Source organism: Helicoverpa zea, chromosome 16 (genome assembly GCF_022581195.2).
Source record: "Helicoverpa zea isolate HzStark_Cry1AcR chromosome 16, ilHelZeax1.1, whole genome shotgun sequence".
Taxonomy (NCBI): Eukaryota; Metazoa; Arthropoda; class Insecta; order Lepidoptera; family Noctuidae; genus Helicoverpa; species Helicoverpa zea.
Genome location: NC_061467.1, coordinates 1,076,921 through 1,090,670, shown reverse-complemented (window position 1 = coordinate 1,090,670; position 13,750 = coordinate 1,076,921). Strand labels below are relative to the sequence as shown.

General features: G+C 35.7%; 1 protein-coding gene across 2 annotated transcripts; it reads left to right on the top strand.

The window, feature by feature from the left end:
* The first annotated feature begins 698 nt into the window (after positions 1-698).
* On the top strand, positions 699-13,014 carry LOC124637321. Of its 2 annotated transcripts, XM_047173685.1 has the most exons (8): positions 699-1,412; positions 2,114-2,454; positions 4,830-5,675; positions 8,052-8,417; positions 8,558-8,665; positions 11,479-11,565; positions 11,986-12,225; positions 12,666-13,014. In XM_047173685.1, the coding sequence occupies exons 1-8, from the start codon at positions 1,127-1,129 to the stop codon at positions 12,705-12,707; spliced, it is 2,316 nt and encodes a 771-aa protein (XP_047029641.1). In that variant the 5' UTR covers positions 699-1,126; the 3' UTR covers positions 12,708-13,014. The 2 variants fall into 2 exon arrangements, with proteins under 2 accessions (XP_047029641.1, XP_047029642.1); XM_047173686.1 differs by lacking the exon at positions 8,558-8,665.
* The last annotated feature ends 736 nt before the right edge of the window (positions 13,015-13,750 follow it).

Sequence of the window (13,750 nt, the reverse complement as noted above, 5' to 3'; positions counted from 1 at the left end):
TCGATTGATTGATTGATTACAAAGACCCATCACTATTAACTTTTGTTAGTGTTGGCGGAAAATTCGAAATGAGATAAGTTGACTATTTTTTTATGTATGTAACTCGTAGGAAGTGAATACATTGAAAGTAACAAATAAGTGAGTGCATAATTTACAATATAATATATTTTTAACTATCAAAATTGCATAATTAAATCGAGAAATATTAAACGATATGTGATTAACATCTCATGTGCATCCGCCGGATGTTTAGTTTCCCATTTCGCGTAGCATTTGCAAAACTATTTCATTATTATATATTTTTGAAATGAGTTTCACTTTTCTGTTATTTCACACATATATGATTTCTATGGAAAGTATGTGGAAATACATACTATCTCTTGATTTCAGAAATATTTATATGAGTTAATTATAGTCCGTGAAAATTTGTATGAATATGATGCTGCATTCAACTGAACGCACAAGATCCTTTCTTGCCATTGGTAAAAATAATGTTTCATGGTAGATTTTAATCTGAATATATGAAATGCACTATTCTGTATCCAATATACTAGGAAAGATTTTAAACATCATATACAATATTTCATAGATTATTTACAGCAAAACTTTTTGTGCGGCTGGTTAAGAAACCACTTTAACTGGTTCAGCGGTATTCACCAGTCATTTACAGCTTTTTTACTTATAGAATATGGCAACTCTGTGTAGTTCGCGTGCGATTTGCGTCCTAGCGCTATAACATTTATTTTGCTGATTATTAAATAGAATACAAAAGTATTTTTAAATATAAACTAATTTATAATGAAAACGATGTGCAGTGATAAGTTAAGATAGCGTTTATTAAAGTATTGTCACGAAATTAGTCACAATGACCCCAGAGTTCACGGCTGCTATTGCTAGTACATTGTGATATTACCCAATATGGGATAGAAATTACAAACAATTTAGCAATTAGTGATGTTTATATAATTTATTTAGTTTTTGTACAACTTCTACGAACCTATGGTAGTTGGATGTAGATAAAAATTGCTGTACTATGGTTACAAATGGTCATTTTAAAGTCATTGAACCTATGCGCGGCGTGGTGACACTGTGCAGTGACTTGTGAATCGGAAATATGTAAATAAACATGAACGATATAAGCTTGAAAATAGTGGAATCTCCGAAGAGCCACGGTGGTGTTGATGTGTCTCCGACGGGGGATGCAGGTGCCGAGAATGAGGTGGATCCGTTGGCTATAGACGAAACCGAACTCGACAGGATCAAAGAGCCGGTATCGCAAGAAGTGGTGCTCGAGAAACTTGACGAAGAAAAGGCGGGAAACTGTGATGATGATGCCAAAGAAAAAAATATAAGTGAGAGCCAGAATGGAAGTAGTGATAATTTCCTAAATGTCCAGGCTGAGAATGTCAAAGGTAATGGATATTGTGCCTATTAGAGAACATAAACCTCTTTCGATAGCAAACCTCTTATGTCACAAAAAATGGCTGTTATTTTACAGAGTAATACCACACCTTGTATAAATATTAATTAAGTTTAAAAGAAATTTAAAGAATGTCATTGATTGCATGTTGAGCATTGAGCTGTTTCACTTTATTCATCATATTCTTGCTGTGAAACTGCACTTGACAATATAAAAAAGTTATACAATTGTAGACAATAGGGCAGAGATCAAGTAGACTCAATTGAAAGCATTTGAATTTATTGCAGGATACCAGAGTTTTTTGTTGTTGCATTGTTGGTTTGGAATCCTAAAGAAATTCTAAAAAACATTTTGTTATTTATGAAAAAAGCAGCATCTCAGAAAAAATGCTTTAGGTCATTGAACGTCTAAGTTGGATCAAATACTTATACATTATGACATAGGTATATTACAATTGAAATAACCAATTCATTTTGAATGAAAATAAGTACAGGACTTTATTATTGTCTTTGTAGATAACAATCCCAACTTCACAATTATTTTTAGATTAAAAAAACTTTCAATGGGTACATACCCTTAAAAAATCTTTACATACATATTTTTTCCAATTAGTCTCAGTTACTGACAAAACAAATAAAAACTAAAACGCAATAGGTCTGTCAAACCTATGACTTAAACCAATAACTCTTTCAGAGGAATTGACAAAAGAAGAGAATAGTCCCCCAGCGGTTGCCGAAAACCCTTCCCCTGAAGCAACAACTCAACCTGAGAATGAGCCAGCAACCGTAACGGAACCAACCCCAGTTCCCGAAGTAGTTGAGAAACCGGTTGCTCCTGAAAATGCTCCTGTAGTTACTGAGGTCCCAAAGAAGGAGCCAAGTCCTGTGAAAGAGGAGCTTATGGTTGTTAAGGAGCCGAAAAAGCTGGAACAGGAAGCTGATGTGGATATGACTGAGGTGGTCACGGTGGAAGAGAAAGTGGAACGGAAAACGGAAAAGCCTAAACCAAAGCCAATGAATGGGGATGTTACTAAAGTGAGTATCTTAGTTCCCCAGATTTGGACACATGTTATTAAGGCTTATTAAGAAAGAGGACTAAAGGTCTTTATAATAATTATAATATAGCTTCAGTTTTTTCTATGAAGTATTATTATGATATCCATTGAGTAGGCATTAAAGGTTTCTAAAGGTACACAATCTTGTTACATAATTATAATGTTTAATTAAAAATCTACTTAATAACAATAAATAGAAATTACTTAATCCATTGAAATATTATTTCAAGCAGTAGTTGTTTTGCTTAATATGTGCAAAAATTAAAAATAAGTATTTTATAAAAAGTCATATCAAGTTTGCTTCTCTGACCTTCTGCTAGTTGCCTACTCAAATGTAGTAGAGACTTATAAGACTCCATTTATTATTTACTCTATAGTGGTATAGGTAGAAATAGAAGCATTGTGCTAACACATAATACTCATACTGACAATATTATGGGTCATTGAGTTGTAAACACAGTCACTTGTGGTGTTTGTAAACATACAATCTACAGCTACTTAGTGTGAAGACCTACTGCAATTTGAATGGATTAGGATTAACTTAAGTTAAAGTGAAGATGCTCTGTAGGTTGTAGAACATATTATAAAACGAAGTCCTTGGGCCATGTATCCCTGTCTGTCCCTTCTCAATATTCTCGAAAACAAATGCGTATTTCAAACATTTGTCGATCCCGCAATTTTCTGATGTCGTCAGAATTCCGCTCAGCATCTATTTGAAAGTATACTGTACTGTAATGGGCCTAAATAACTTACCGATACGTACGATTTTCTTCTACAAAGTTATAAGTAAACCTACTCCTTGTCGTTACAAAGTAAAAGCAAACAATTATTTTTATGTAAATATAAATGACCTTCGAATGTTTACAGTTCACTAAAGTGTCTGTAAGCTATTACACAACTATCATAAAATTCGACATTGTAGCTTTTCATTTGTTCCTAAATTATGGCGACTCCTTAGTAACTTCTAGGCTAGGTTTAGCTGGAAAGTTTCGCTAGTAAATATGTACACGAATACCTACATATTATATGCTGACCTCAAGAACGTTATATCTATTTATATTTTCAACCTAAGTTCCGTACCGGCAGACTAGACAAAAAAATATTATAAAATTCCACAGTGCCGAACAATTTCAAAGAACTCTTCGCTAGTGGGTGAACTGCCTTATGGGATCATTATGAGACCGTTTTGTTGCTAAGCGGTCACTCGAACTATTAGGTCATTTATTACTTGTGCTTCGAAGATGAACATAATAAGACGAGTTGGTAATGAAATTAAATAGAAAATGCTCGTCGTAATCAGGCTTTGGAGAATACACTACCCTTTGCTGTTATACCAAGTAGACTAATCTCTGACTTATAAAACGTCAGTAGACCCAAGAAACGTGCATCTAGCCCACTTTTACAAGCCTCTGAAAGACAACAAGCTTGAGTATCATTTCCATTACAAAATACAGTTCCTTTCTTAGACGTTCATCGATATTTTAACTCAGCATTTGACCTAACCGTCTGTTCGTAAAAACTTGTTGCAAAACGACCTTCCGTGACACTTGATCTTTGTCAAGGTTACGAGCTGTTGGTAAAATTGAACAATATGGCGATATTGCACTCGAACTGCGCTTGCGTCGTAACGTAATACAATTATTATAATTTATTCTGTACTGTAGACAGTAGACAGATCAACAATGATTTTTGATAATGGTGGAGCGAAAATCTCGAACTTCTAGATTTTTTGATGTTTTTGTGAGATCAAAGTAATTTAAATCGATCCTTCGTATTAAAAAGGGTATTCCTATTTCTCGTAAGCCCTTCTCAAATCAAGGATTCCGATTCAAGGATTCTCAATTCAGTTCCAAAAGGAGCAACCAGTATATTTGCAAATGGCAGACATGGCTCCATTCAAAAAGAGGCGTGGCTTGTTAAGCACTCGGTATTGAATTGAACATCGCATTATATAACTACTTGTAAACATGTTTTAATGTTTTTATTTCCCCAAGCCGGGGTTAAGTAATGCGTAGAAGTCATGGTCGATTTCCATAGGAAAATCCCGTGTTTTCATTGTTGCTTTCAAATCTATCTGATTGAAAAGTCGCAAAGGGAAGTTTAATATACTGACGCGCGGGAAACAAGTATGAGCGATTTAGTAAAAGTAATATGGTTCAAACACCTATAAAGCTAAGGTCGTATAAAATAAAGTATTGCCTAAAACTAATTGCGCAACAAAAATTAAGTGTTCATTCGAAAGATTAGTACAAGATATAGGTTCTTAGACAGAACATATCTTAGAAAAATTACGCTGGGACTAGCCTCTTGAACCGCTAGGCCTAACAGATAAGCTAACACATTTTCTGATTTCAGGAGGAACAAGGAACGAAAAGACGGTCAAGTGAAGAGGTTGACACTGAGTCGCCGTTGAAAAAACTCTGTCAAGAAGTAGAGAAGACTTTCCCTCAACACGACACGATGATCAACGATTACATTCAGACAGCCACCAAGAACAATGTAGACGAAATACAAAGGCATACGGAACAACTGCTCTCGGAAATACAAACGTTAAGGGAACTGGCACAAAAGAAAGAACACGAATGGAATAATATACTACACCTAAAAAAAGTCAAAGAGGAAATTCTCCTAAGGCTCCTAAGACGAAAACAGGTGCTGTCCTTTGAAAAATCTGCGGAAATCAACGGTGCTGATCGCGATAGAGACCCCTTCGATTATCTGAACCAAGCGAAGAATTTAGCTATCGATAAAAGTGATGAGATTTCAGGGTTAGCGCTCAAACAGCCTGGGTCTACCATCAGTCCTATGATGCAGACGCCAATTATGCCAGTTACAACGCATTTTAACCCCATGTCTGGGTTGCCGCCTCCATACGACAAAGCGCATATGTCGATGCCGAAACCAGTATTCCCACAGCAAATGATGATGCCTGGTCACCTAACCGGGTTTCCTAGAGACATGAATGGGCAGCTACCTTCTAGTTTCGGCCTGCCCATGGGCCGACAAGGTCCTACAAAAGATGTGAAGTCGATAATAGCAGATTATAGGCAAAGGAATCCTGAAGTGACGCCCAGAAGAGGCCGTAGAATGAAGTCCATATTGAATCCTAATATGATGAATGCGCCAAGACCTATAGCGCCGAAGATGGATAGTATGAACAATTTGAATAGCTTGAATATGCTGTTTAATAATCTGGATATGGTAAGTGTTCTTCTTATTATTTGGGTTTGTAATTCATGGTTTACAGTCTTCATCGAGGGAAGATGAGAGTCATTAGATAAATTAAGATAGGATGTCTATTTATCATTATTTTTAACTACGAATTTTTCTATCGATATTAATACATATTCTAGACTTACAAGTGAACAAAGTTGTATTAATCATTCTAGAACTATAGTTCGGCCATTCAGAGAATGCGTTCCTGACACGTCGCGATTGAACTGACGACGTAACTACATTCATTGATTATTGATATAATAATGTTGTTTTAATGCTCCTCAATTGTTAAAACGGTAAACAACCAGCAAAAATATTTTTATCGTAACTGCAACGCCATTGCAAAGTTACGTCGTCAGTTCAATCGCGACGTGTCAGGAACGCATTCTCTGAATGGCCGAACTATAGAAGTAAACATGATTTCCATTTAGTAAACTTCACCCACAAAATCCGTCTAAGAACATTTTCGAATTGATAAAAATTCTGTTATACAAGAATTTTCATACATATTTTTCCGAAACTGCAACTTTTTTTCCCGCCAAAAACGAGAAAACATCTCCAGCTAAATTCATAGCCAATATACAAATTCTTTACATTACATAAACAGCATAGACATAGACTATCGCTAGAGTTTACAGTCGAGTCAATAATCTAATTTGTAATTTTGTTCCTTGACCCCAATTGTCAATGACTGTCTGTGGCGTGGAACAGTACTGGTCCACTTGTGATGGCGGGCTGACGTCGTTTGCGGGTAGGCGAAGGTTTGATGACGTTTGTATGTTCGAAATTTGAATTGGCGTTATGGGGTAGGCAGAAGAGTAGGGCATCGAAAAAGGACTGAGTTAGCTGTGTGGGTACTCTATTTCAGTCTTTACAAAGAAATTGAGCTTTAATTTTTTTTGCAATTAAAAGGTATGCTGTAAAAAGACAAAATATCATAATTATTTAGAAATGTAAAAACTATACGATCATTATAATACCATAGATCTCTCATCTGTCTTCAATTATAATAACAAGTTTTATTTGGGCAAATATAATATCAGTAAAATGCTGTAATTTTCTAATAGATACCTTTGCGAAAAAAAATCCATAGACACACAACAAAGAATATACACATAGAGAACCCCTCTTAAACGTAATACCTACTTACCTCTTACCCAGTACTTTTCCATACCACACAAAAAAAACTTAAGATATCTAACCTTTACAAACTAGTATAGTCTATGGGTGAGTGACAGAGTGTCACCTTGACCCAATATCTATGACTGCGCTAGGATTCAAACGGCCTTCGATCAATCAACTAGTCGCTGGTTTTACCGTTGTACTTACTTATATATTTTTATTATTATTTTGCAAGAAAGTTTTTCTTACAACTTTAAAGGTCTTACGAAGTGGTTGGCGTGGGAATATTATGTAATCTGCAAAGAAGTAAAGTTTCGTAGTCGGGAAAATCTCTTGATGAAAACTTGTTATGCCTGCGATTTCATAAAATTCTGCTTATTTTTAAGTGGTTTTTGTTTAGAAACAAAAATGCGATTCCCAATTTTTGCTCAAATTCCTCAAAAATATGTTTTTAAATTAATTAATACAAAAACGCAAAATGATTGTCAAAAATCTACGTCTAAAAGAAAGTCGTTTTATTTACACTATTTACAACTCTAGGACAGCCGAACCAATTTGGCTGAACATTTGTGGGGAGGTAGCTTAGACCCGGGGAAGGACATTCAACAGGTTACAGAATAGAAGTAGGCTAGGTAATAGGTGAAACCGCAGGCGGAAGCAAGTTGTTTTATATAACAAACTATTTAGTTTGATAAAGAATTTCTTTGATACTAATATAGTCTACTACTAGTAGTTTACTATTTACTGTTAAGTTAAATAGATTCATTCATAATAATCCATGCATTTACCATGTAATCATAAGTGGGTGGGCCACATCACGATGTTTACCTCTTGCATTTCGATATGTCGGTTATAAACTCATGTAGTAGTGTGTACTAGAATGTAAATCACAGTAAATACTGTACGTTTAAATATGAATAGACTTAAAAAAAAAACTCCTAACATAGTTCGAAATATAATATTACTTACTACAGTTCTCGTAAAGCTCGATGATGTCTCGCAACTTAATTCCACGCATAAGTCAGTGCATGTATCCAACTAGCCGCTCCTACCTAGAATAAGAAATAGAAAGAAGCTGATACCTAGAATTGTTTTCTGCGCAGCTACTTGCGCAACGTTCACTTCAGTGACGACAAAAGTTTTAAGCGTTTTATGCGGTCTTTGAAATTGTGTGTTACATTATATAAAATTAATTCTATCTAATTTCCAATACATGTAAAGAGTTATTGTCCATTCCAGAACCAGAAAGCGATGTTAGAACGCCTCCAACAAATCCAAGCTGGTGGTCTACCGAACGGCCTCTCATTCAAAGACGTTCTGGTCCAGTTCGCTAACATGCAGCAGGCCAACTCAGGCCTCATACCCAACAGGCCTCCAGAGACCATCACCAACAGGCCTGAACACCATGTCAGGCCCGAGGGTAGGAGGAGACAGGAGAGGAACCACGAAGATGTCCATGTATCTGTGAAGCAAGCGGAGAGATTAGCATCTCCAAGCCCCAGGCTGCCTCCACCACCACCGTACCCTGAAATATCGCTTCTACCTGTCACCACCAGCCAGGAGTCAACACAACAGAACTCCTTACTCCACGGCATTCTCACCAAGGTATCTAAACAAAAAACAAATTATCATTTTATTGCTTGTAGAAATACTCATATCCCAGCTTCCATTAATATTTTCTTTTTTTTTGTATATGGCAATAATGCTTGCAAACTAGCTTGAAATGAGTGTTGCCAACCTTCCAGCAGGCGTCTCCTGCGTCTCAGAGTTACTCCCCGACGTTGGCTAAACTGCTCATGTCGCCGGAAAGGAAACAGAGTGCGCCAACGTTACCAACTTTCGGTCAGGCCAAGGTACCACTAATGTACGAGATTATAACAATTGGTGTGCTGATTGGCCTTGATCATTCCAAATTCAAAATTTAGTTTTTAAGTTTATGTTATGGTTTTAAAGAGTTGAAGCTGCTCTGCTTAGGGTTGTGACACATTGTCTATGCTTTGTTTAAAAAGGTTTTATACTGAAATGTGTCCTTCTCAAATGTAATGATCATGGGCCTAAATGCACGCCTTTGCTGCCATGATGTGTCAAAATCTTAAAATTACTCTGCAAAATCTATTTGAATATTAAGGGCAAGTAACCAAATAATAAATATATATATTTTTTATCTCAATAAATACTCCATAGAGTCGAAAATTTGTTTGCTCTTAACATTCATCTAATTAGCTTCAACTTTTTATATTTCAAAAATTTTGATTTGAATTTTGTGAGTCTGGCAATGCTCATTGATAATGCCACCTCATAATCATGGACCATAATATCAAAAAACATTTATGAGCAAAAATTATTATATCCTATACTCCTGTAGGCAAATATATACATACAGACCATATCTATTTACTGTCAAAATTATAAAAAAAAAACATGTAATTATATGTATCGTAAAAAAATTATTCAACAATATATGTATTGGCAAAGTTCATAGCCATTTTCGGCTTTTTTTACTGCTTTTAATATTGTGGAAGATACAATATTTATATGAATATATCAAATTGATGCAAAAATTATTTTATGTAGCGAATTAATTGTGCAAAATATATACTACGTTTTTGATCCAACGAATCACAAATTGTGGTTCTACTCATTTGACAAAAATGGCTTTATTATTTATTACAATCAGTTTTCTTAGACCCAGTTGCACAATTTAACTATAACAGTAACCAAATCATAACCAGCCTTATACTTGTCAACCATTGGTCAAATAGACGATTTGGCAACTGAAAATAGTACGGTTATCGTTGTAGTTAATAGTGTATCTCATCGTTTCTTTTTTTACCAATATTAATTTTAAAAAAAGTTGCTGTTGAATTGCCATTTTTCTCAAATGTTAATAACGCAGCTGGGCAATTGTGATTGGTTAAATGCCCTGCTTACTGCGTTATTTACAATATAAATATAATATGCATAGGCTTAGGTGCACATTAATCATTTATCTATGCAGCTAGAGGTTTAACTAACTGCGGGTATAAAAATAACCATTTTAAGCAGTTTCTTGGGTCATCACCTTTCGTCATTCACATTCAATATAGCATGTTGTCAAATCTACTCAAAATGTTAGCATGATCATACTTCTTGGGAAACATTTATGTGTAACTTATATAATAAAACAACCGAATTGATATCCTTCTACTTATTGGGAAGTCGGTTGAAAAGGGAAATATATTCGTGTGCTCCTAAGCTCTTACATAAATAATTATGGAATAAGATAATTAAATATGTATACCTAGTCTTGCCATAAATATTGTAATAAAGAAAAAAGAAAATTGTTAACTGCAAATAACATTTATTACTTTTACAGTGTGTCAGTTTAATACATAAATATAAAACAATTAAAAATATAAAAAGCTTATTCGAAGTGGTCTCCATTGGCTGCAATACAGTCCTTTAAACGATGAGGCCAGTTATCAATAGAAGCACGCACTCTTTCCATGGGAAAATTCTTCACTGCCAATCGTATAGATTGTTTTAGGGACTCCAAATTATCATGGCGTTTAGAGCAAGCTGTACTCTCTAAAACTGACCACAAATCATAATCCAGCGGATTAAGATCGGGACTAGACGACGGCCAGTCTTCAGCTCTGATGAAGTCCGAAACGTTCGATTCCAACCAAGACTGCGTGGACCGAGCTTTATGACCCGGCGCCGAGTCTTGCTGGAAGGACCATACTTGGTTATTGAACATGGTGATGTTAAGGGGCTTAACTACCTTCTCAAGAATGGTATCTTGATACACTTGTGCCGATGTTTTGATACCTTTTTCACAAAAATATGGCTCAGTCACTCCTTCATAGCTAACACCCCACCAAACCATCACTGAAGTCGGATAATGTCCACGTTGCACTCTGTCGACTAATTGGGAAGCTTCCTTAGAGCTTTGAGCATAAATACGGTCATTTTGTTTGTTAAAATGTTGCTCAATTGTAAAAATTTTCTCATCCGTAAACAAAATTTTTCTGTGACCTCCCTTTGCGTACCGCTTCAGTAGTTGTTTCGATTTTACCACCCTATTCTTCTTTAAATTATCAGTTAAGAAATGGCCAGTGCGTCTCTTATAGGCTGCAAGTCCTAAGTCATCTTTTAAAATACGCGACATGGTTCTAGGTGCTATCTTCATTTCCCGAGATAAAATCTTTTGCTTTCGGACAGGATTTCTTCGAATTCTTTCCCTTACTGCTTTGACCACCTTTTTCGTACGAACACTACGTGGACGGCCAGATCTTTTTCTGTCACAAACAGAGGAGGTCTCATTGTACCTATTAATAGCCCGGTACACAAACATTTTACTAATACCAAGTGTATGGAGAGTTTTAAAAATTGCATTTGGCTCCATACCTACTTTGTGTAATGCTATCACAGCGATTCGGTTCTCTTTATCACCCCACACCATTTTAATATCGCAAAATATTTTACAATGTATTGGCGCCAAAATGAGAAAACACAATGAACAATCATATAAAAATGACAGATTCGAAATTCAAATGTAATATTTTTTTATAATTAAGTGTAACAGTATTTATGGCCAGACTAAGTATAATTAAATATGTATGCCTATATAATGTATTATGTTGTTGAATGTGTTTAAAGTTATTTAAATATGTATGTGTTGTAGAATTGCGGCGAGATTACGATCACGCCGGTGCAGCCGACCCCGCCGCCCGAACCGCAGCCTGAGAAGACTGAGGAAGTTGTGCAGTTGGTAAGTTATATTAATATTATTTACTAACTTTCAGCCAGTGTTAAAAAGTAGCCTATAGCGTTCCTAGATGAATGGGCTCGACACTGGACGAATTTTTCAAATAGGACCAGGAGATCCCGAGATTTGCACGTTCAAGCAAATAAACAAATAATATTAGTAAGGATTTTAATTTATACATAATTCAGTTATTAGTACTTCAGCTGAATGTAGGGACTGAGATATATGGAGAGAACAGTCTAATATACATAGTAAATGAAATTTCCTAATTTAAAGTGGATTTTCTTGTTATCGAAATGTAATAATATTTCAGCTAAAGAGCTCAAACAGAGGTTATCATGTATTTTCCACAGCTTAAAGCTGAAATAGTCACATAAGTATGCAATATTCCTCCATACTTTAATCCACCCTCAAACATTACAGGACGACGAAGAAAGTCCAGCATCAGAAGGCGAAGCCTCAGGTTCCCCATCAGGCTCCGGGTCAGGGCGGCTGGTGATCGACGAGGGTGGGACTGAAGCCCCGGCGGAGACGGGGGCGGAGGCCGGCGAGGCGGCGGAGGCGGCGGACGACGCGCCGCTGTGCCAGGGCTGCCGCCGTAGAGACGCGCAGTTCGTCTGTGCTGGTTGTGCTAACCAGTGGTATTGCAGTCGTGATTGTCAGGTGACGGGACACAGAAATCATGATAAAGTTCCTTTTAATTTCCATGTGTGTTTCTGTTAAAGTTGGGTCAATTCTGCCTGACGAGAAGTCTTGTCGCCACATTGATCTACATATAACAAGGACTATTGGAAAAGTAATCTTCGTCATCTGTCTAGCTCTTTCACCAGTACCAGTGTTTTACATGGAGTAACTGCCTATCCTGACCTCCACAACTAGGTTACCCGGGCAACCCGATATCCCTTGTGATTTTGTGACTACTCGTAAACACTATCGAAGATGTTCAAATGCGAGCCGGGACCCATTAATTTATCCGTGACCGCGTCAAACTTTGCTTTACTTTATGATTGATCGTTTTCTTCAGCTTTTGCTTAATCTCGAGCTCTTCTCAACAAAGTAAAATAATATTATTTTTAATAAAATTCTTATATCTTTGTCCGCAGGTAGCAGCGTGGGACGAGCATTCAGAAATGTGTTCGGGCTAACCACGATAAGTATATACTAGTTGTAATTATATACAGTATAGCGCACACGAATATACCGTATATAAATATATTTATATTAGCTCTAAGTTTACTGTACAGAAGAGCGGCGCTTGCGAGTCTCAAACTTAATAGACATGCCTTAAATCGAATAGTTTTTATTGTATGTGAATCTCTGATCTTGGGAAGAGGTGCGATCGTTTTCAGTAAAAAAGTTCCTTAGGTTAAAAAAATAAATAAAAAAAAATACCAATTGATCTCGGATATCCTAAGGCAAGTAAAAATTATCCAAATAAGATTTCGCAAATATAAAAAAAAAAAATGTTACAGGTCCCAATCATATTATTTTTTGTATTTTTCCTAAAACATTATTTTATTTTGTAATATTGTGTGATTATGGCAACATTGAAATGAATGAAAGCGATCGCACCTTTATAGTAAAGATTCTAGAGGTTTAAACTAATTTTTGATGCTACACAAGTCGTGTTTAGAAGTCAAGCATTAAATGTAAAATAAAACATTTCTCGACTTAAAATATTATTATGAAGGTTTTTAGTAATGTTTAATTGGTGTTCCAAAATCAAAAATATCAGTTGCCATATTGAAAATCAAAATTGTATAATAGTCATTCATTCATCAATACATGAAAAGAAATAGGTCACTGTTTCATCACTTTCAGATAGGTATGATGTCACAGGATTAGAATATAGGTCAAATAAGTGTGGGTTACACCATATAACTATAAAGATAACAAAATCATAACCAGTCGTTAAATTGCCTCCAATTGGTCAAAACACTGTTTGAACTCCTGTTTATAGTTTGGTTATCCATATAACTATATGGTGCAATGGTGCAAACCCGCACAAATTTTATCTGTCATACTTATCAGGAGTTGTTAAAACTGGTCAGAAACCTATGTTTTTTAGTACTTCCCAAAAAATACACTGCCATATATGACTCAAATAAGTTTTTGTAGTTTAAAAATATAACTTTTTGTGAGTAAAGAATAAAATGCTTCCGCCTGTATCGAAATTTCAATTAAACAT